A 24,914-nucleotide genomic window follows, 5' to 3' on the forward strand; every position below is an offset into this window, starting at 1 on the left:
AGCAGAGTGGGTGGACCAGATGACCTTCAGAGATCCCTTCCAACCTCAACCAGTTTGTGGTTAAACTTGAAACTGAGTGCAAAGCAGCCCTACTGCACTGGAGAAGATGGTTTTTAATTTTGTATAGCAGTGTTTTAAGTGTATCTCCATCAGATGCCAAATTTTTGCCTCACTTTTACAACAGCCCTTAACCAGAATGTGAGAAGTCGTCTTAGGTTACTCATCACAACTATCCTTTTATTTATAGCTAATATTCAAATATACAAAATGTTTTAGATTCTGAATATTTCTTCAGCCCTAGGAACTTGCCATCATAGTCCAAATTTCTACAATCAAAACTGTTAGTCTTGGAACCAAAATAGTGTATAGTTAGAAAAAGCCCTTTTTGTTAATGGCATCAGGACTAACTAGCTTGGTTCTGACTACTGAAAGTCAGCAAGTCATGCTGATGATGCTATAGAAAGAGAGACTAGGTGGTAGTATTCAAATCTTAATTATGGAACTGCTTAATTTCATCTATTAAAATGCATGCACAATAAATAGAACCTAACTATTATTGCATGGTTGTTACTCAATTTACAAAAATTAATATTTTATCCCTAACAAGCAGGGAACTATTTGCAGAGCAAGTGACTACCAGAGTTTGACCAAGGAGATCACTATGTGGACTTGCATTTGTGGGGAGTGTAGTTTATTTGTAAACAGAGCTGCATGATACTTACCATTTTGGTTTACAAATGTAATGCAAGGCATATATTTTAAATTTGATTTCATGTGATCCCTCTGTTCCCCCCAAAATTGTAATGCCTTTATTTTGTTTACTGAACTGTTATGATCACAGCACAAGTAATAAAAATTAGGAAAGTATTTTTGTATAGAAAATGGGGTCCTTTTACTTGAAAATTTGAAGTTGAAATGATGTTTGCAAAGAAAAAGCCATCTGGTGTGTGTTTAGATTTAAAAACAAATATTACAATGGCTAGTTTTTGTGCTAAGGAATATTTCATTTGCCATTAACAATGCTTACTTATCTGCTTAAATGATTTTTATGAAATACTGAAAGGAAATCAAACTCCATAATCTCTTTTTTGCAATTAAAAATATCACAATAGTTCAATGCATTCTGCTTTTAGAACAATGACATAACTGAATAAAATTTTAAATTTTAACAAAAAACGGCCCCAACTCTTTCCAAGGCAAGTACTGCTCCTGATGTTAATATCACCATTGATTTTTAAGCTGCGTACCCTTAACAAAGGGACTGTGCATCAGAAGTTCTGACACAATCCCACCAGCAGGGACACTACAATCAAATGGTTGGTACTCAATTCTTCAGTCCAGCTAACTTCACATACAGAGGGCAGATCTTCCATCACATTAATAACATGACAATTTCATTTGCTATAGCAAAAGCCAGGAGAAATAAAAGTGCAATATTACAAATCTCTGCATGTATATTGGACTATTTGTAACACCCTTCTGAGAAGACTCTGAATGCACTAACAATGGTAACTGTAAAAGACATTAATGCATCCAGAAGCTAAAATTAAATAGCTTTCTGTTCCACAGTGAGTGCTACAAATGTGAGCCCCCTAAAGAGCATGAAGTATACCAGGTCAGGACTTTTTATTACTTCAGAAGCCTCACCTAGAGCTGCTTAAGATCTTTTAGCTCCAATTCAGACTCTGAAAAGACACAAACACCAACCCGGTTGATGTTTCTAAATAAATATGAGTAACAGAAGAAAAACAAAAGTGCTGAACATATAATCAGATTTTTGTCACATAAAACTACAAAAGTAAAAATGCCTCTACAATACAAATAATTAAAATAATTGATGAATCTAATGAGCCAGGATCAGATGAAGGTATTAATTGCCATGACATTTTTTAAAAAACTTTGATTGTTTAAAATTGAATTCCATAATAATAAATTATACTAAAATGAAAGCTATGCTAGCAGCTAATGACCAATACTAGAAAACATGTTGATGGCTTATCACTTGAGACAATTAAAAAGTAGCCCATTTTATAACTCCATGATGTATCAATCATTAACTGCAATCGTACATGACTGAGAGTAAATCCTAACTATGTTTTGGTTTCACACTGAGTCACAGGAAGGTCGAGAGCACTGCAAAACCGGGAGTGCTCAGTGAGGGAGGGAGAGGGAGGTGGGGAGTTTAATAAAGTGAGAGAGCTTTGTAATATACTCTTGCTGACAGCCACAGGTTCTACACATTTCAGGTTTTAAATTGTACCTGTGGCTGGATGATGAAGGTGTTCAGGAGTATAGAGAGAAGTAGTAAATTTGGAAATACAAAGAGCATACTCAAAAAGCATCACACAGCTCTACTTGAAAATTATTGTTCTTCCAGTTAATGACTGATTTTCCCCACAGTCAAAAGGTTTGATTTTAGAATAACGTGTCATGATTGTGTTGGTCTGAATACACACTTTAAGGAACCTGAATATTTCATCATTACCATGGCAAGAAACACTTTTTTTTCCTCCTAGTGTGGGGTAATTCTTGTAGTACATAATAGTTACTATGACTGCATTGTACTGAATTACAACTGCACTAATTTAACAGTGTATAGTTTCATATAATGTGGATGTCTGATTTAAGAATCCACATTAATATTTCATGCATAACATAAGAGCAAGTGACTTTTTGCAGATAAATGATTGTCTCCTACAGCATTCTACATTTTCACAAAAATCACTGGCATTTTGACTAAGGACATAAGCATTTTTTTCATTTTCCATACTCATAAGCAGGATGTTGATGATGCTGTCACTTTGACAAGAAGTGATTACAAAGTGCTAGTATTATACCCTGGCATTTACTAGACATTAATTCCAAGGATATTTTTAAATATATACATACTGTTCTTTTTACTTTTAAAGTAATTTTATTACTAATCTCTGATATTATAAAACTCTTTTTAACCACTGATAATTTCTAAATACAAAGCATGTGAAAAGTATGTTCAGTAATCTATAGCCTTTTAAATGAAAGGCAGCAAAAATATTCCTTGTGGCAGAAAAGGTCCTATAGCAGGTCTTTTAGTAGCTGCTTAAATTTTGTCAACATCAGGAAAGAGACAAGGAGAAATCTGTTCAGGAAACTGATAACAAGTTGGAATTATCTGCACAAACCAAAATGCTATTCTTTTAACTTCATAATTATATGGTTTTTATGAAAATTACTTCGATCCACCGAATTGAATTGTTCCCACTATGGAGATGTGCCAGTTATTTGACCATTATATTCTGCTGTTTCCATTTTGAGAATGTAGGGGATTATGCTGTCAATGGGAACATTTCCAATGAGACCAGTAAAAAACAGTTCCTCGGTAATGCTAGAGCTCATCAGCCTAAGTGCTGGCAGGCGAACTAGGATCCGGGCTAGCCTGAAAAAGAAGTTCAGTGGATTATAAATACATACAAAACCAGCTTAAGATACTTTGTGGCTAAAGACCTGGATCTGCTTTTATTATTACCTTAACTCATAAACGGGAGTAAAGAAGCAATTAAAGGTAATTGGCTGCCACAAAAAAGTGGCCACCTTTCTATCCTGCGAGTGAAATGAAAAGCCACCAAGTAGTTTTGTGGTTTGCCAATGAAAGAGACATGTTAATGCCCTTTGTAGGCAGAACATGTATGTAAAAACACACAGTTCTCTTGGCCTGCTTTGGAAATTCCCAACTCTGGAAGGACAAGGCTGACACTAATAATATTCATATTGATTAGTGCGAACATTTGCACAATTTTAAGAGTAAAATGCTTAATTAAAATTTCAACCATAAACAGCATAGTACTCAGTTGCCTAGCAACTTCATGCCAAACCAGAGAGCAAGAACAGGACTGAATATATACAAAAGGAAAAAAGAGAACCGGGTTCTAATGAGAAAAGGAATTTGGGGTGATGTGCTGTTAAGCACACACATATTGCCAAATGCTGTGGGGTTTTATTTACCAGGATGTTAACAGATACCCAATATAACAAAGTGATTGTATTGAGTTGCTGGACTTTCCATGCACATGAAATTAAGGACAATGATGAAAGCATTTTGCTGTAATTTATATGGCAGATGTACATCATGAATGCCAAATCAAATAAATTTTCTGAACGAGAACCATGTAATAGCAAACCTTAGGTAGCACTGACCACAGGTGCTCTGGAAAATGCTTGAATATCTATGGACAAAATACATAAGGTCCATTCTGCTAATATACCATATCTTGTAAACTTTGGGGCAAAACTGAAAAAACATTCAAGCTATGCTGTTGATTCTGTGAAACTTATAACACTTGTCTTCTATCTCAATTTGTGCCAGTATTCAGTTGCTCAGAAATAATCAGATTTGTTCTCTACACTTGTCTATGGGTGAGCATGGAGAAATAGAGATTACTGCTTGTGGAATGTAACTCTGATTTTCTTCCCTGAGCCACTATTAAGAGAAGTAAGTCTATGGAACAAATTCTGTATTTATTTTTATGGCAAATATCCAGCTCTCACAAATTAAAACAGAATGACTGAATTGTACACAGCAGAATGTGGGATTTGAGGATATTTCTGAGGTAGAGAATCCCATCTTCACTGCACCACACAATGTTAACTCTGTAAGATCAGTGCAGAAACCAGAGAAGCTCTCTTCTTTACAGACAGGTTTGGGTTTTTTTCTTTTTTTTTCATTACATCACCCTCAGACCTTGCCTAAATATATGGGATTTCTTCTTTAGATGAGGATACCTTTCAGAGGATACACTGTTAGACAGAAGTTAGAATTTGCCTGGTAATGCAAAGAATCATTGTGTTGATGAATTTTGAAACAGTTTTGATGGAGATTGTTAGAAAATAGGATATTCATTTCTAGCAAATAAGAAACAGAAACAATTGAGGGGAGAAAAAAACAACCTAGATAATTTCAAAGATAAGGCCTTTGAAATTAATAAAAAAAAAAGAAGCTAAAGGAGAAAATAAGTAGGATGTGGGAATTTCTAACAAACAGAAGCGTAAGAGTTGGTTACTGTTCCCTGTCACATGTAATCCTTGTTTTTCCAAGATCTATAAACTGATAGTTTTAACACTTCTCTGCATATGTAACTTGAAAAACATTTAAAGGATGATAATCATGTTTTAGTCATCAAAGAGGCTTTGAGATAATAACTCAAAAAACAAGGCAGCATGAACTAAAGTTTGAGTCAGCTGAAGCAGTTGTTCTCAAGACTTCTTATAAAGTCTGTTTACTTTTCTAAACATGACAACGAGGCTCAAAGAAACCCCTCAAAACCCAAGAAAATACTCTTAAATTAAATTTACATGGAAGAAGCAAGATAGCTGTTCTTGCTTCTACGTATCTTTAAACAAACTTTTTGCTTAACCAAAACCTGCTTGCTTTTATGAATGAGATTCTAGTTCTTTTTCATCAACAGTCAATAAAACCCCAGATGTCAAAGAGGAAATTTTTTTACATCAATGATGTTATTTGGTACTTTTGTTAGCTACAGCCCACAACGTTACTTTGGATACTATAGACAATAAATACCTATAAGTATCTTCTGGATAGGTTTTTTGTACATAGTCCTGCAATTCCATCTGTGCCTTCTCCTGGAATTTTTCTATTTGGGTTGAACTGGTCAGACCAGGATGATCTAAAGAAACAAAACATTTCTGTATGTCGATTGGTTCCCTATACATTGTGAAAGAGATGTATTTATAAGATTCTCACATTTAATTTCAATGAAATATTTCTCTGGTATTGTGATGTTTAACATGTCAGCTGTATAAAGGAAACCACTCAGTAGAACATTTGCTTCTTGGCTTCAGAATTAGCTTGCTCACTTTTCTCTCCATAGTTGTGTGTTATTCACAAGAAAGTGGACAAAGATTATGCCTGTAGGTATGTACCAGGCAATGATACTCCGAGCTTATGTTTCTAACCTTGTTGGTTTAAATTTAAATGTTTGCCTCTGTGATTTTTTCTAACCATGCTGACTGAGCAACATCTAGAGTTGTTTTCTTGACAAATCAATTTCTTAACCTTCCCAAGTCTGTCTCATGTTTTAATTCCAGCTGGCTCAGCTCCTCAGACAGACAGGTGATCTGAGAAAAAAACCCAAATCCAGAAAATTTCATCTATCTTACTATGCCCATGTATCTTCATTGTTGTGTCCAAACTGCTTGTCCCTTGAAATAGGACAGAGCTACCTTTGGAGAGTTTGGAGAGTTTCTCGCTTTAACAACTTGAATAAAAACCCTAATAAACCTAATCCTGATGGGACAATCTGCAAAAACAAACAAAAAAACCCCGCAAAAGAACATTTTAGGACACCAATATCTTCTAATTAAGTTTTATTACAAAAAGAAAAATAATACTAATGTAAAAAAAAAGAAAAAAAAACCAAAAACCCACATCAATAACAACATATCCCTTTCCTTTTTATTTTGTTAAATTCAGTGGTAAATACCTTAATAAATAATATACATTTCTGAAAAAGTTTCCCTTTCACTCAGCCTGTCAGCAGTTTTAGATTAACCTTGGTGTGTCCTAGAAACATTTTTCCACCTTTGCTGAAAAGACTGTCACTTCCAATTTCTTTAATATCCTTACCTTACCATCCCAGAAAATCAAGTGTCTTCTTGGAGTAAATCCTCATATCTCATAAAAACTTGATTATACTTTAGTTATCTGCTGTAATTTTTTTTGGTAACAAATGGAAGACAGCCTGTTTACATTTAGTTTCGGAGATTTTGTGGAATTTTCATATAAAATAGAGTGGTATTTCTGCTCATATTTCAGCTATTCCTCTTATGAGAGTATAAAAATTGAAGCAAATTTCTTTTTGTCACTGAGAATGTATTTCCTCTAATCCTTCCCACCATTTACTTCACTAATATTGCTACTACACACACCCCAGATAACTTTTTACTCATAGATTCCCAGCTGAAGGTAACTTGAGAGTCTAGTCTTCTAAGGTAGATGTACAGGAAACACCTGACATATTGGAACTGTAAATAACATGGATATGTTGCTTCAAAGTTATTTTAAAACACATATTGTTTGTGGTAATCATTAGGAAACAATCATTTTATCTGCAACTTACCAGATAAGTCTCATCTCAAGACATTAGTCTCATTTAAAAAAATGCTAAAACATTAACATATTAATGCTTATTATTTAAAGAGATATGGTTACTAAATTCCTTACCAGGGCTAAAAAGGACTATAGCTTTAAGGTATGCATATTCATATCCATCAATATCAAGCTTGGCCATGCTGTTACAGAACTCCTGAAGTTTCCAGATGTGTTCCATGACTTGCTTTATTCTGTCTCCAGAAAGTTTATCTGCAAAAAGATATTGCTTACTATTTCATGTGAGCTCAAGCACTTCTGTTATATCAACAAATACACTTTTATAAACCAAGTCAAGCGATACTTTCAAGTCTTTCTCTGTCTTAAAACCACTTAACATATAAGGACGGCCTAAATTATTATGGAAGCAAAGATTTATAAAGTTGAGTCAAACACAGGGCTAGCAAACAGAATGCTAACTCTTCTGTAATTTTGCCAAGATAGCATAATCTGCCACACCAATCTTTTTCCAGTGATGTACTGTTCTGAGCAGAGATTCTCAAATTATGGTGAATTATTCTACAAATGGCTAGAGTGATTCTGGGAACGAACAGAAGCACAAAACAAATGCTATCATGCAATCCTAATTTTAAATTCAAACAGTATTGAGTTAGATTTTCCAGAAGTGAATGCAAGAACAGTAATGGCTGTGCTACCTTCTCCTCCATCTGTACTTTTAGGAGCAAATTTTTCATTAGCTATGGAAAATAAGTCTTTTTTCCTTTTGATGGGGTAAATTCACTGAAATACATGTACACAGATTCTTCTATCATTTGAAAGATCACATTCCTTATGTTGGGTTCATATTCCTTCTTTAAAATTTTTATTTTAAAAATGTATCTTATTTATGGATAAGTTAGAAGTGAGTGGTATTAGCTGCTAAGCCAGGGAGGGACAGATTTCTGTTTTGGTCAATATACCTTCTCTTGGATTGCATATCTGCAGACTAGTCAAAGAATGAACTCATTAGACAACACATTAAGACAAATCTTTGAATATATAGTTACTACTATCAAACTTCAGAAGTCAGTCAGTTTGCAAGGGATAAAACCTTTTCTTGAAAAACACATTAGAATAATTTTATTCCTGTCATAATCTCCAATGATAGTGTTTCATATAATTTTAACTTAAATATTTTATCTTTGTTTGTACAGCTAACAGTATACATGATTGCTTAGATCCCGTGTCCCTTAAACTGAATCTTTGATGTAGTTTATTAGCATTTTAGCTACTTTCCGAATCTGCAATAAAAAGATTGAATGAATGAAAGAACCATTTTTTGCAGTCTTGAGATAAGAATAAAAGCACAATTTACATTTCTTAAATACATTAATTATGATACAAGTTTTTAGTTACTCAAGATGGATGAAGTAGACATGATGTAATGTTTTGTTTTACTCTTCTCAGTAAAAGTCTATTTACTAATTTTTGCTGTGCACAGTAATGACACTTCAAAAATTATTAAAAAAATTGGTACAAAATAGTATTCTGTAACTATTTTTAACTCACATAAAAATTTCAGATAGTTTTCATGTAAAGCTGGTAGTATTGGGTTTTTCCTCCTATTAAAAGGGGAATATTATTTTCATCCTATTGATTGGAAATGTCCTTAAAGAAAAGAACCAAAAAAAAAGCAAATATAGCATTCATTCTAGATGTAATCATCATTATCAACAAGCCAACACTGAATTAAAAAATAATATTACACACATCTTCTTAAGAATGGCAAGAAAATAGGTTGTTTAATGCTTCAGGGGGCACTTTGGAATACATTAATCATCACTGCATTATAGCAGTATCCAAAACTGTTATATACTTGCAAGAATATACTCATTGTGATAATTGCCAAATGTTGTGGTTTTACACTGCAAAGAGGAGAAGGAAAGTTCTGGAAGGAAAAAGTCTGGTGTGGTTTGGAAGAAGACATCATTGTTCTAAGAGGAAAAAAGTACATCTGGATGCGAGGAAAGCTCTGTGAGCACATACGACTTTAGGATGTACTGTCTTTTTCTATAATGCCAATCAGGAGTAGAAGACCCTATTTCTTTTATGGACACTTCTATCCCACAGGTATCTCTGTGAGGTCAGTGCAACAAAATTATAGATCACCAGAAGAAAGCTAATTATGTAAGAGAAGGCTTCGCCTTCCCCTCGATCCTGGTGAACAATTTCACCACTGATTAGGAAACACCTCATGAGAAATGTTATACAAATCTCTGTATTGTTAGCAGGACTGAAAACATACCTTCTTGTATGCTGTTCTGGAGGTGGTTGACAATAGCTCCCAGGATGGTAGACAGGCTCATCACCTGTGCACACTGTGCCAGGCCTAAGGTAAACAGTTCATTCCAGCAGGCACGCACAAGGCTTGTGTTACAGTCTTGCCTGTGAACAGCAGAAAGTCACCTCTAGGTAGTTTGCATATCAGGTTGGTATTACCCTATGTGTAATTATGTTATTTATAACAATTAATAATATGGATTAATGCATTGCAAAACGTTTTACTAAAAGGCATGTATTAACATATTACTAGTATTTCAAAAAGCAAAAAGAAATTACATACAAACTACAGGAAACCATTTAAGGTTATCTGTGAAATGGTGCTCATCAGTTCTTTAGCAAGATATCAAAAGCAACCACCTAATTTTTACAAATTAATGTTTACTTTTGATTTGCCTTTAGTTTGTGTAACCACACAGATATTGTAACATCAGATATTGTAGTTATCCTCCCCTCTGCCATCTTCTATTTTATTCTTTGAAACAGAGAATATTGCATAGCCTTCACACAGTTTAAAAATGCATTAAAAATTAAACAATATCATAACTAAAAAATTCAAAATAGCTGAAAAGTGTTCAGATCAGTGCTTAAATTCATTCGAAAGCAAACCATTCAAACAGGATATGTCCACTTACCCAAGAGCTTGAAATGCTGGTATGGACCTAGCCCAGTGCATAGAGAGGAAGAGGAGTCGTGATGCTGACTCACAGATGTAGTGCACATTAAGGTACTCCGGCATCGGACTGGGCATTGTCAGCTGCAAAAAATACAAGTACAGCACAATATATACAGTTCAGACATAACCTGTGTTTTATTACCGATGAAATAACCAGCAAAACCATTCAAACTCACAGTCAGTCACAAGCAACTGTGTGACAAGAAATCGTTGGAATGAAAACTAGGCCAAATAACTCATTACTGTGGGCAAGGAATGCAAATTGGGAATAGGAAGCAAGAAATTATGTGTGAGACAGCTCATACATCTTAAGTGTTAGTTTGATGTTAGTAAGATGTTTAAAGAAGCACATACCTTAAATGTGACATGTGTATCTGTAAGTAGGGGTCCTTCCACTTCAATAATTGGTGTTGACTGATCTCTACTGATTACATGAATATTCCCTCCTCCTGTAGGATCCATCCCATCTGCCAAGGTATGAGCTGTTGTACCATCTGTGGTATTAAGTGCTTTAGCCAAAGTATCAAATGCCCTTAAAAAATAATAAATAAATAAACAATGAAAAAGCGCTTCCTTACACCATAAAAAAATTCAGAGTAGTGCTCAAATTAAACACTATAAGGCATTTCCACTTAGAAGTAACATACACAGGAACCGTTTATGCTAAGACACAAGTTCCAACTTTTCATTACAATCTGGTCCCTCTGTACTCTCTGGACATTAATAAAAGGAATAGAGCTGCCCACATATCACTGGTAAGAGATCTCCCCTGTAGGGGAGGATTTACTACTGTAAATCCTGTTCTGATAGTTTTATCCTAGTATTTGTACTAGTAAAGGGGTCTTGTGCTGTGCTGGTTTTGGCTGGGGTAGAGTTAACTTTCTTCTTTGTAGTTAGTATGGGGTAGTGTTTTGGATTTGTGCTGAAAACAGTGTTGATATTACAGAGATGTATTTATTATTGCTGAGCAGGGCTTGCACAGTGTAAAGGCCTTTTCTGCTGTTTGTGCCACCCTTCAGTGAGGAAGGTGGGGACAGGTGACCCCCACTGATCCAAGGGGTATTCCATGCTTATGATGTCATGCTCAGTAAATAAGGTGGGGGGATGTTTGGAGCGATGGCTTTGTCTTCTCAAATAACTGTTCCATGTGATGGGGCCCTGCTGTCCTGGGGATGGCTGAACACCTGCTGCCCATGGGAAGCAGGGAATGAATTCCTTTGCTTTGCTTATGTATGTGGCTTCTGCTTCACCTACTGACCTGTCTTTATCTCAACACATGAGTTTTCTCACTTTCACCCTTCTGATTCTCTCTCTGATCCCACTGGTGGGGGAGTGAGCGAGTGGCTGAGGGGCTTAGTTGTTGTCTGGGCTTAAACAACAATTCTTTTGCACTTACAGTTCACTATGCCCCCCTTTCTCACCTTCTCACACACTAGGTGAGGATTACAAACCAGATGTACTCTGGAGAACAGAATCCCTGTCCTTGTCCCTGTTCTTGATGTCCAATTTTTTTGAACAGCGGAGAATAATACGGTTCTCTTCTAGACAACGCGCCTGAATTTCTTTCCCTTAAGAAGAGATATGGGCAGGCACTTCTGATCTCACAGTACAGTCAGAGCCTTAGAACCCTTATGACAGTAACACGAGAGTCTGGTCCCCGGACTCCTTTATACTCACGCTGTTGTTGGATCAGTGCCCAAATAAAGCACTGTGAATTCCCTTAGGATAACAGAGTTCAGATGTAAAGAAAAATTCTGTGCTCCAATTTCATACCAGTGGACAGTATTACAGTATAGTGCTGTTTTGCCACTATTTTTATCAAGACGTTTCAGGGACGGTTTTTTGGAATTTTTTTTTTTACTTTAAAGAAAGAGTACAAGGTTGACAAAGTCGAAGTTGCAGTGTCTGGTATTTTTAAATATCAATCCACTCACTTGAAGAGTATAAATAAAAGACTTAAAAGCCTTAGTTAAGCTCCTCTTAAAAATCTTCTTTTTGAGAAACAATGGACAGCTATAAGGCCAAGTATTTTTTCTTATTTTCCTATACTGTTAAATTCAACCTAACCCCCACTCCCCCGCAAAAAACCACTCAACAAAAAAGCCCCAGCCATGCAAATTCAAGCTCTGCTGGAAATTTTAATATTTCATTTTCCTTTTTCACATTTTTTTCATTAATAAAGACAACAAAGACTTCAAACTCTTTCTAAACCTATATTACTAGCAGGTTTTTTGGCAGTACAATCTCAAAAATAAATCTGCAGTAATAAAGACCCCTAAAGAGCAGAGCTAAGGGCATGAGCATTGCACAGAAGAACCTTACATAAAACATGCCTATGAAATTAAACAGCACTGAAGTGTTGCTATTCTCAGAGTCTTTCACGGCCACAAACTAGTAATTCATTACTTTTCTGAGAATGAAATCTGAGCTAGCTTCAGAACACTATATTTGTAATGCAGGACACAGTTCTTCACAACAGGACAACAGCCAAACTTGATTTCTAAAGAATCAGTTTTGTGTTTCAAAGTAGGGACAATCTGTACTTTATCTGCTGTCACAAAACCAAACTCCTTCAGCGAATGAGTGTAAGGATACATCATATAGAACACAAATTGTTAAATAAAATGCAAATATAATGCATACCGTGTAATCTCACTTGCGGACTGCTCTTCTTGCTGAACTTCAGAAGTATCTCCATTATTTAGTGACTCACTCAGATTAGCAAGAGATGTTACAACATTTGCTAGTGTTCCTAAAGCACCCTGGCTTGTTTCAGCCTAAAAAGGAAGAGTAATATTAGTAGATAAAAATTATAGTTGATGTATCATATATAAATTCTTCCCATTTTTAATCTTTTTGCATTTTTTCCCTTATGTACCTTTTCCTTCCTCCTGAACGCCTACAGGAAGAACAATGGCTTTCAATGATCTTTAAATCCTACTGTAATTATCAATCCTAGTCCCAGAGGAGGTATCATAAGGGAAACTACCTGTGGTTGACCTTTTGCAGAAATATGCTTGTGAAAAGAAACCATGTTCCTATTGATCAGTTTATTACCTCCCTTTGTAAAGCTCTTTGGACTTACCACGACCTCTTCTCAAGAGCAACAACTATTTAAGTCTACGTACAATAGCTAAAATAATCTAAGCAAATTAATATGTATGTTCAGAACTGAACTGAAAGAGTAATACCTTGGAATCAGCAGCTAGGAGGACTGTACCATCATCCCTGATCAAAGGCTGCTGAATATTCACAAGCATTCCAGGATCAAGAAGACCTGCTGACCTGTTCAAAAGCATAAGGCATCTGATTGTCAATAGTATTTTACATTAATCAGAAGAATGTGTAACTATCTATGACAGAATAAAACAAGTTTTTAAATTAACAATTTAATGAAGCTCACAGTTTATTCATCAGGACTTCAGTCTTTCTGAAACAGTTTCCAAAAAGTAGCTTGAAAGACAGAAAGACTGGAATATCTTTTCCTTTCCTGTGCAAAAGCAATGACAACTTCCCAAATACATATCCTCTCATTTGCTTTGTATTCTGGTTTATTCTGCTTTAAGAAAAGTTGTCTTCTCATGCTCTCAGAAGTTACCTAGCAGCTCTCAAGTTATACATTACACTTTGGAGGAAGGCATAACTGTGCATTCCAAGTTAGACAATGGACAGCACTGAAGAAAAAGAGTCATGAAAGTATATTTTACATTCCAAAATACAGTTAAAAACAATCATGTAATCAAGGTCCGCATAAAATCTCTGCTGCCTTTACTTCTGCTACATTTTGATCAAACATCCTTTCCCTTTGCTGTATCTAATTTAGGGAGACAGCGGAAAGTCTTTGCAAGAAGTTTATTTGTTACTTAAGTGATGCTCCAAGTCTCCATAATACAATACCAACGCACGCAACACAGGTTCAGGCTGCAGCAAGTTATAGTGAATGAGCACAGGCTGCAAATTATCATGCGTTATGAAATCTGAATCCTACATAAATAACAGTTGTACTTAATGATTATAATATTGTTTATAGGTCTGTAAGGGATCTGTAGCATAAGGAAGTCTCAAAGAAGCAAATGTGTCTGTGAGCACTTTTAAATAATCTGACTTGCAAATGAGAACACTGAAAAACCATTCTTCAAGAAATCTGCAGCCCAATCTTCTTAACTGCAGTATCACCAATCTTCTTAACTGCAGTGTCATTTGTTCAACAAAAAATATATATATATAAAATTAAACAATTATATATATATGAAAACTGAATAATAAGATCCAATTTTTTAGGTAGTTCTTAACCATTTGTAAACTACAGTTTTAGAAATGTCATATTTAACCTAGAGTTCTTTTTTATTCTATTCAGAAAGAGACAAATCTTGCTTCTGTAATGATGTGCATTTCCCCGCCCACCGCCTTTGGAGACATCTGAGAGTGCAGGAACCATCTTGGAGCATCTCCCACATAGTAAAAGGAAGCTGCTGTTGTTTTGCTGTTGTTGAAAACAATCTCTTGGGATCGGAATCAGCAGTCACTGCAGTCTCTTTTAGTACCGTCTTTAGGAGAAGGAAGCAAGGAAGCCCAAGTCTGCCACTAGCAGATCTGATTTCAGAGAAGTGCTAACCCAAACACATCACAGAATTAGCCCACATGCTTTTTGCCTAAATATCATTTACTTGCCCTGCCTTTGCTCTGACCTGGCTGGACAAGTGCCAGCTCTGAACTGAAAACCATACACTTGTACTCAGACATAAAAACTTCCATGAAAAGCAGAACCTAAATTGGGCTTGGTAATGGAAAAAGATGATGTATGAATTAGAGCTCTTCTCTGTCCAATTCTTTAGAGTAGAGGGGAAACAAAATACATATGTGAATGCGAAGTAATATACACAAATAACCTGGAAGAAGACACGTGCAGCTGAGGTACTCACCGCGTCCCATCTTTATCTGCCACAAACGTTGGAGTTGCTATAAGAGGGCTTCGCAGATCCTTTCTTATATAGATTTTTTCAGTAGAAGCTGCACAGTTGGTTGGTTTTTCACGTTGCACATCGAAAGGCTTTCTTTCACTTTGAACCGCTACATAAAGACAGAAACATTCAGATTTGAAAGGAAATAACTCAAATGAAAAATACAAAAAGAAAGTAAAATTCTTAGTTATGATGGTGTACCAGCTCAGTGCAAAACTAGAAATTTAATACAAAGAGTGAAGAAACACAGGTTCCAATTTTACTCTGCCTGTGAATATGTGTATTTTAAACTAAGAATGTCACAGATTGATCTTTTGTTTGAAGTTTTGCTGAACTGGAGTCAAATCTTGCTATATTTTTTGCATTTAGTAAGATGGAGTATTCTACCGATTTCAATTTGTTTAATTATCTGTTTTTTATCTGTTTTTTACAGGGAAAGCTATACCTAAACGTTAGCCACATTCCTACTCTGGATGACTCAAAACAATGCAAATCCAGAACTAACCCTGAAAAAGTCAAGACAGGCAAGTTCTGAGAGAGATGTTAGTTAATTCCCTGACAGTCTCTGCATATCATCCATTCATTCCACCCAGTTAGGGAACAGTGTTCCAAAACTAACCCTTTCATAATTTATAATATTTCTACTTGATAATTAAAAGAAAATAAGCTCAGTTTCCAATGTGCTGAACAAGTGCAGCAAATTTTTAACAGAAATAGTAAGAAGCAGTAACTTTGCAATTTTAAAGAAAAAGTGCATCTTTATAATATAAAAGTACTATTATTAAACATATTACATAAAGTTATCTGAAATCTAAGTCACTGAACTTTACAAACTCTTCTATAACTTGGCATAACATTTGACTGCATTGATTTTTCACCTAAAAATGAGGATGCAAAAATGAATAATAGACTACAAGGAAAATATAAAAAATTTTTAAGTCTTGTATTAATATTAATTCTCACAACACTATGCCAATGTAAGGCATAATATAAATGGAGACAATATTTCTGAGCTATTCATTATACCAATTTATCATACAGCAGTGATTGCTCTGGAAGATTAACATTATTAACAGAGAAACAAAAATATGCAACCCTCCTCTATAGCCCTTTTGACTGTAACATTAAAATGCATGGATACGTCTCTATCCTCATAACCAGCAAGAGTTATTTAGTTCCTATTTTTGTTAATATTTTTACCATTAGTAAAATTTAGGAGCTTAAAAGTAGATATATCAATTTTGTTGGCTTGGTGGATACATAAATATTCATCAGAAACCTGACCCAAAGCCCAGTAAAGTCAGTGAGTATATATCATAATCATATTGGGATAAGAAAGGGTTAGTTTCTGGAACTGCAGCAGTTTCTCTTGTACAAATGCCTTCTCCAATATTCAGTACAGTGTGTGCAAAGCGGAACAATCACCACAACAGGTCTGGAGTTCCAGAGTGCAAATACAAGTATCTCTTTACTTAAAGCTTAAAGTTCTGCCTCCCTTGAACTTGGTGGTTGGAACTTATCCTGCCTAGATCACATCACAAAACAACGAGACAATAGGTTTCATGAAGCGCTGAACTGAAGAGGCAGAGCTGCTACAAACTGAAAACAAAATACATTGACAGAGGCATTTGGCTGCTAGCGCTGGAAATGCACGAGGCACTGCATACAAACAAGCAAGCTATTTTTTAATATATGACAGTTTATACAATGCCTCATAACCCCATACTCACAAATGACGAAATTAACATAAAAATTTAAAAAGCAGGGGAAAAAAAGGACATTAACTACTTTCTATCACTGGTTGAAAAAGCCACAAAATCAAACCGTAAGGAAAGCAGATTCTTGAAGTGGAACATTAGACCTAGATTTATGTCAATCCATATTAAAATATTTTGTATTATAAACATACACAGTGTTTTAACATGCATTCTGAGTGAGGCTCTAACTGGGCTCCTCAAAGACTACAGTTGTTTGAAACAGTTTGAAACAAATCACTACTGCACCTCAGACATAAAATGGTGACAAAAGAAAGGTGCTGTAGGTGCTCTGGCTGCCAAAAGTTCTGCTTCCTTCAAGCAACATACACCAAAACGAAGAGATACATACATACAAAAAGGTGGTAGCCCACGTATTTTTTATTTGGTAGGCACAGTATCACATTGAGTACTTAACACTCACATTCCATTTTCATGCCCATCTCTAGACATTTCTTAAGCCTACAAAACTGGCAGCGATTCCGATGGTGTTTATTGATGATACAGTCCTGGTTGCTACGACAACTGTAGGTCAAATTCTTCCTTACACTTCTTTTAAAGAAACCTTTGCATCCCTCACAACTGACAGCACCATAGTGACGACCTAGGAAACACATATATTGTTATCAGATGGAAATTACTTATATTTTAGCATAGAAATATTTATTTTAATCAAGTAAATCATTGTAAGTCACCCTTTAAATTTCTTTTGTATTTGTACAATCATTTTGGACCATGAAAGCATTCATAAAGTCTCACAGGATGTTTCTTGTTTAACTACTGTCAGAGTTTTTTGCTGAGAGAGTGGAGAGAAGAGAGGAAGGCTAAGCCTAATTCTGAATGTGTGGTCTATAAAGTTGTAGTTCCTGTTCTGGACAAGTACAGATGTAATTCTACCTGCTGTTACAGACTATGGGATATATTTAAAGAACATACAGTCCAAAAGTTCAAGTAATCTCAGAATATAAATAATTTTACAACAAAATTTGAAATGCAATCTTCATTTAGATTTCCTGTACATACCAATTCTGGTATTGTTTTAATTATATAAACACTTAAAAAAATTAAAGAAAGTGAGGCAAAGAGACAGAAGAGTGTCTTCTCTGTAGCATGAAAGCACAGTACACTTTCTTGACTAATACAGAAATTTTACCTCAGGACTCCTTGTAACTGCATGGACCTGAAACACCGAGGATTCATGTGATCTTTACTTGCCTTTTTCTGTGATAGTAGAAGAACAAAATCTACCAGAAAGCATTAAGCTTGTTGAGAGCACTAAGAAGTGTTTTCTCAGAGTAGCTAGGCTTTTGTAGGTGACAGGTTTATTTCATGGTTTCCCATCACTGCGCGGAACTTGACTAAATGCTTCAAGGAGTCTTCTTCCATTAGCAGGAGCTATTTAATCATTATTTATCAGACGCTCCAGTTGAAGGAAAAGAACAATGTTCTTCCAAGCAGAGTTTAACTATCTTGTGTGTATAATACAAAGTATGTTATCTTTTTCCATTGAAAAACTCAATTCCTTTTGCCATCAGCATGGCTAAAATCAGTTAAAACACGCAAAAAATCATCTCTTCATCCCAGTCATCCTTCCTAGCAACTTTCTTCAATACTACTTTCTATGCTTCCTTACCTGATGCTTTATCGCCACAGACTACACAATATTCTACTACCTGGGGCCGCTGAACATCAGTTTTTCCCAGCAAACGTTCCACTGAAGCAGAGTCTGTCACTATCTAAAGCAAAATTCCAGAACAAAAAGACATAATTAGCCAGACATGAAAGTAAGGAGCTTTGCCTACAGAACAAGATCAGTGTATCAGCTGAGAAGAGGTGACTAAATTTTAGAACTACATATGTAGCATAAAATGCAATTTAATGAGAGGTTTTACTGTCAATGCTGACACTGTTGAAACGGTCATATCAAAACAAATTCCAAATAAAACTGGTAGTTTTGTTGAGTCTAAAGGAGTTTCCTCACTTGTGCAACAGTATTTTTCCCTTCTTGCAATTGCTGTCAAACAGCTGCTATATTTTAGCCAGAGATGGTTGGCTTTCAGATGCTGTTTCCATGTATCCCTTCTCTAGCTATTAGGGGCATGTGGTTCAAAGGGGATAGCCTGAACCTGAGATCTATTATAGAAACAGTTTAGCTTCCAAAGGCCTTCGATTCCAAAACTTCGGTTCCAAACGTTCCACTTAACACAGAAAAATTAAAAAACCCCACCCCTCTACAATGTCAAATATCCTATTTAGCATAGTAAAATAAAATTTAAAAGACTGTTACTAGAATTTTTAAAATATTTACGTACAAATGATTCTTCTTGCTGTAAAATATTCTCTATTGTAACAGTAGCAATAGGGACCACACACTTCTTTTTTTTTATTTTTTTTTAAGACTGCTAGGAAGAAATCTCAAATTTCACTAGGGGTAGGTAGATTATTGTTTATATCATTGGCTTTGCAAAGCTCCAGTTGGCCTAGATCATGCTCAAACCCCACAAAAAAGCATAGCAGAGCATAGCTTCTGCTCTAAATAGTGTCTTGATACTGAATGTACAAGTATGAACTCACGTAAGTTTGCTCAGCTGAGTTGTATCTCTGTATATCTGTGAATATTGAACAGACTAAGAAATCCTGTCACTTAAGCACTATCTTAAGTATTCGCTTATGTCTTTGGAACTTGAATTAGAACAGACAATGAGGGGTGATGAGTGCAATAAGGAATGTGAAGACAGAAGAATTTATGATTGAATAATGAAGCCTACAATTATTATTGTTTAATCCATGTCATTAGATCTTTAGAAAACCATTGCAATTGGTCTTAAAGCAAATACAGACTTAAAAAATCTAGAAACCAAGAATCTCAATTACCATATTTACCTGAATTCTGCCTGGCACAATGTTGTCCGTGGTGGTAAAGATAAGCTGTTTGGCATTAGATGTCTCAGGTGCTGCCAGTATCACCTTTCCGGCACCAGTTCCATCTGGACTGGCTAAAATAAACTGTTGCTTTGGAGACACGGCGGAATCCACTGCTGTCACTATTTGAATTTTCTGACCTGTTTGCTGATCTGTCACAATCTGTAAAACACATTAAAGAAATGCATGAGTGCAGTAAGCTTTACGTTTTAAAACCTTTAATTCTCTCTCAAAATTATATCCATGAAAAATTACAAGGAAGCTCTCTGAATTTTCTTCATAGATGTCACCAAGGAGATGTTCTCCAGTCATCAACAACATTTACCTATGTATTTTATCTAAGATGTTACTCCTTAAAGTTATCAACAAAAGGTGGAATTAGGCAGCCTTATTGTTTCATGTGCTGATTCTCAAGATTCTCTTATGGTGGAAGGTTTCTATTTTTGATACAGTTGTCTGGTACCATAATCTCTATTTTGCCTGGTAAAGTAACCATATCAACATTCATCAGTATTTCATTAACACTTAACAAGTTCTATCTCATTTGCCACTGCATACATTGTGATACATTAATGGCATCTTTATATTATGTACCAGTAACAATGACCCACTGTGCAGCATTCTCAAAGGCTAACTTCATGTTAAATAGATAATCTCCCACTGGCTACTAAATGAGTGGGAGGAGGCATGCCCTTAGAGATGACCTCAGGTGTTCTGTTGACAATGTCTGCCCATTTGCTGTGGCTAGGGCTCAGGAGATTTGTACATGTAGGCTATGTTTAATCTCTGTAAATACTCCTCACTGACTACATTATCAATATAACTATTATATACAGCCAACTAGTCATCACCACATACATGTTGAGGGAGAAAGAGAATTTTAGTTTGCATTTAAAATTATCTGTTCTCACAAAATTTAAGGGAATATTCCATAGACTTTAGCATTCTTTTGTATAACCCTAAGTGGGAGGAGGAGAAAAAAGGAGAAAATGTAATAGTTAATTAATAGATTTTTACCTGAATGCGTTGTTGTGAAGCTACAGAGGAGTCTGTGGAAATTATCTGGATACGCTGGGAAGGGCTGGTCATCACTGGAGATTCAGATAGCGAAGTCTGAACAGTCTGCACCTGTAAATAATACACAGAATTTTAATCTACTGTAAAGGTATTGAACACTTTTAAAAATACATATATTTATTAAAGAACAGATGGACCTATAGCATGGAATCTAAATTTATTGGAAAGGTTACAACCATTAAATGAACTTGGATTTGTTTTCAATGAATTATCAGAATATTTTTTTTTGGAAAAAAAAATACATCGTATACAAATAATGTAAAATGTTAAGTATTTCCCCTTTTAATAATTTTGAGGTATTTTATTGTGACAGAAATTCAATTTGGCATTACTACTGAATACTATTGTTTCTTGTTCTATTCCATATCTTTCTAGAGCCTGAAACTATAATGCAAATCTAGCTCTGAATAACTAGAAAAAGCTTGACAAAGATGTTTTGCATAGCTGTTTTCAGAGCAGAACTGTTAAATGATGAATTAAACAGGCAAGATAACACTGGCTTCCATATTCTGTTTACAGAACACAGATGTAATTGGCCATGTACTAGGGAAAATGAGGGAAGTCTCCAAAAGGAAACAGGAGACCTGGAAAAGGCTGAGCTACTCGATGACTTTTTTCTCAGTCTTCACCAGAAAGTGCTCCAGCCTCATGGTCCAAGTTGCAGAAGGCAAAGGCAAGGATTGGGAGAATGAAGAACCACATACTGTAGGAGACCAGTTTGAGACTATCTGAGGAACCTAACGGTGCCATGGGTCCTGATGAGATGCACCTGTGGGTCCTGAGGGAATTGGTGAATGAAGTGGCTAAGGTACTACTCTTATTTAGTAAGTCATGGCAGTCCACCGAATTTTATACCGAGTGGAAAAGCAAAGACGTAACCTCCATTTTTAAGAAGGGAAAAAAGGAAGACCTTGGGAACTACAGGCCAGTCACCTCCATGTCTGGTAAGATCAGGGAGCAAATCCTCCTGGAAACTACACTAAGGCACATAGAAAATAAAAAGGTGGTTGGTGACAGCCAGCCTGGCTTCACTAAGGGCAACTTGTGCATAAGAAATTTAGTGGCCTTCTACAATGGGATTATAGCCTTGGTGGAAAAGGGAAGAGTGACCGACCTTATCTACCTGGAATTGTGCAAAGCATCTGACACTGTCCCACATGACATTCTTGTCTGTAATGTGGAGAGATATGGATTTAACAGATGGCTCATGGTGAATAAGGAATCGGCTGGATGGTCACACTCGAAGAGTTGTGGTCAGCAGCTCGATGTCCAAGTGGAGACCGGTGATGAGTGGCATTCCTTGTCAGTACTGGGACTCGACATTTTAACATTTGTCAGCAACATGGACAGTGGGATTGACCACATGCTTAGCAAGTTTGCTGATGACACCAAACTGTTCGGTGTGGTTGACATGCTGGAGAGAAGAAATATCATTCAGAAGGACCTTGACAGGCCTGAGTGGTGAGTTGATGCAAACCTCATGAAGTTCAACAAGGTCCTGCATCTGGGTCAGATCAATCCCAAGCACAAGTACAGGCTGGGCGGAGAACGGATTGAGAGCAGCCCTGAGGAGAAGAACTTTGGGGTGTTGGTGAATGACACATTCAACGTGTTTCAGCAACGTGCACTCACAGACCAAAAAGCCAACCGTATCCTGGGCTGCTTCAAAAGCAGTGTGGCCAGCAGGTTGAAGGAGGTGATACCATCCCTCTACTCCACACCTGTGAGACCCCACCTGGAGTACTGCATCCAGCTCTGGGGCCCCCAGTATAAGGAGGACTCGGACCCATTGCAGTGAGTCCAGATAAGGTCACGAAGATGCTCAGAGGGCTGAAGCACCTCTGCTACAGAGGATGAGAGACTTGAGGTTGTTCAGCCTGGAGAAGAGAAGGCTCCGGGGAGATCTTAGAGCCCCTTCCAGTGCCTAAAGGGGCTCCAAGAGAGCTGGAGAGGGACAAGGGCCTGGAGTGACAGGATGGAGGGGAATGGTTTTAAGCTGAAAGAGGGTAGATTTAGATTGGATATTAGGAAGAAATTCTTCCCTGTGAGGGTGGGGAGGCCCTGGCACAGGATGCCCAGAGAAGCTGTGGCTGCCCCATCCCTGGCAGTGTTCAAGAACAGGCTGGATGGGGCTTGGAGCAACCTGGGATAGGGGAAGGTGTCCCTGCCCATGGCACAGAGTTGGACTAGATGATCTTGAAGGTCTCATCCACACCAAACCATACCATTCTGTAATTCTGTGATCTGCAGTAACGTGTCAAAACCCAGGAAGCTCACAAGTTGTTTTTATTAAATCCTCTGTTAAACAATCTTGGAATGATTTGTTTATCAAAATCTATACAGCTGGACAACAGGGTAGTGTCGATTTAGGTTTGCTTTGAAAAAATCTTTTTTTAATATACAGAAAAGTTCATTTTTGATGTAAAAAAAGAAAAAACAGTTTGGACAGCAAGGAACCTGTACTGCAAGTCTCTTTGGGAAAGCAGAGGTGTTAAAATACATGGCACTTAATGAAAACATACCCTTCTACTCCCCTATTGCCTGTACCATAAGCAGTCCGATATAGTATAAAAGTCTAACCTAACTTGAACATACCATCTCTAATTATCTTTAATACACAGGTCACAAAAGCTGCACGTTAAAGGAGGAAAATACACAGGAGAGATGCAGAAACAGCAGAATCTTCTAATTATTGGATGATTCAAAGCATTCACCTGCAGAAAACAAGATACCTAGGCAAGAAAAAAACCAAAACTTCCAAAATCAAGACTCTTAGAGGACACATTTAATCAATGATCTTCTTGTCTTCCATGACAAGTTATTAACTAAGCTACATGCTCTTTAAAAGGACTAAATTAGAACAAGAATATATTTTAAAACTGTTCTACAGTTCTTTGCCTGCAATTGTAGAAAAGTATCACCAGCAACAATTTCATATGCTGAAGTCTATATAAATTAATAGTGATTTGCTTTAAATGACACAGAAGATCAGAACAAAGCTTAAGAAATATAAAAATACACTTAAAAACATACGTATCTACCCTTTTTATCATTAAATTAAAACCAAGTATTTGGCAACTAGGTGCATTTTGAAGACTAGCACAATTAAATTTGGCTTCTGTTTCATCTATTAATAATTTTCTCATTTCATATATATATATAATTGCATAGTTACCTTATTTTTCCTAATTTTTTGCAGTTTCTACACTTTCATTGGAATCGTATTAAGTTTCCAATAGATAGTTATATACAAAATATATATGTATATATAAAACCGGCAGATTGAAGCTAAGCTTCTCCAGACATTTCATTATTCTTATGTCATTTGAAATAAATAAGGTTTCTTCATGGCCATATAATTGTTTGCATACTAATTTACTGATTTGCCCATCACATATATATACATCTATGTGCATGTTTGTATGAACATATGTATATATATAATACATTTCTGTACTTACTAACTAAATTTTCAACACTTTCTGTAGTTTATTTCCCAACCACCACACTGATTATGAAAGGAATATTTGAGCAATAAATTGAAGGAATAATCAACTGGCCACATTGGGAAGGAATTTTTAAAGTCTCTAATCTTTTCTAACAAGTAGAAACACATTTCCTATATTCACACCAGTAAAAGCCAAAGTAATTGTATTGCTTGAATACACTGGTCTGTTCTCACTAAGTGTAAATCAATTTCAGAGATACTGATTTCTATTCTCTCTTCTATAATATTAATAAAGTAAGGCATAGTTAAGCAAACACAGACTATTTTTAACTGCACCCATGAAACAGCTAAAGAATTTCAATGAAAAATATGGTATCAGGTTTTATACCTGCATCTCAAATCAAATCAGAAAGACTTTTTTTTCTATACATATTTTTCCTAATTAACTTCTTTAGCTATTAAATTAATAACAGGCTTTTACAAAAAAATGTATATTCAAATGTATTTCTTTCACAGATGTAAGATATATCTAAAAATGTTTCAATGATTCTCTTTGGAGAAGAGAATATTCTGACCACTAAGGTCTTTTCTAGAATGGTAGATAAAATTCAATTCCCCATAGAAGAGCTCTAGTTTAACTGCCCTAGCAGGATGG

At 35.9% G+C, this 24,914-nt stretch overlaps 1 protein-coding gene across 4 annotated transcripts in view; it reads right to left on the minus strand.

Moving 5' to 3' along the window:
• NR2C2 (nuclear receptor subfamily 2 group C member 2) overlaps window positions 1-23,554 on the minus strand; it is a 29,978-nt gene extending 6,424 nt beyond the window's left edge. The window contains exons 1-14 of one of the 4 annotated variants that reach the window (XM_027702588.1): window positions 23,407-23,550; window positions 20,752-20,862; window positions 19,696-19,896; window positions 18,446-18,548; window positions 17,237-17,416; window positions 15,020-15,167; window positions 13,289-13,382; window positions 12,741-12,874; window positions 10,452-10,629; window positions 10,057-10,178; window positions 9,387-9,526; window positions 7,217-7,354; window positions 5,555-5,660; window positions 217-3,415 (exon numbers count right to left, since the gene is read on the minus strand). In XM_027702588.1, the coding sequence (XP_027558389.1) occupies window positions 3,241-3,415; window positions 5,555-5,660; window positions 7,217-7,354; window positions 9,387-9,526; window positions 10,057-10,178; window positions 10,452-10,629; window positions 12,741-12,874; window positions 13,289-13,382; window positions 15,020-15,167; window positions 17,237-17,416; window positions 18,446-18,548; window positions 19,696-19,896; window positions 20,752-20,862; window positions 23,407-23,409 (1,833 nt within the window). In that variant the 5' untranslated portion in view covers window positions 23,410-23,550 and the 3' untranslated portion in view covers window positions 217-3,240. Of the gene's footprint in view, window positions 1-216; window positions 3,416-5,554; window positions 5,661-7,216; window positions 7,355-9,386; window positions 9,527-10,056; window positions 10,179-10,451; window positions 10,630-12,740; window positions 12,875-13,288; window positions 13,383-15,019; window positions 15,168-17,236; window positions 17,417-18,445; window positions 18,549-19,695; window positions 19,897-20,751; window positions 20,863-23,406 lie in introns of those variants that run through there. The other 3 variants (XM_027702589.1, XM_027702591.1, XM_027702590.1) reach the window with 3 other exon arrangements.
• Window positions 23,555-24,914: the final 1,360 nt, after the last annotated feature.

The sequence above is a fragment of the Neopelma chrysocephalum genome, unplaced genomic scaffold (assembly GCF_003984885.1).
Source record: "Neopelma chrysocephalum unplaced genomic scaffold, ASM398488v2 Primary Assembly neopelma1_189, whole genome shotgun sequence".
Classification (NCBI taxonomy): domain Eukaryota; kingdom Metazoa; phylum Chordata; class Aves; order Passeriformes; family Pipridae; genus Neopelma; species Neopelma chrysocephalum.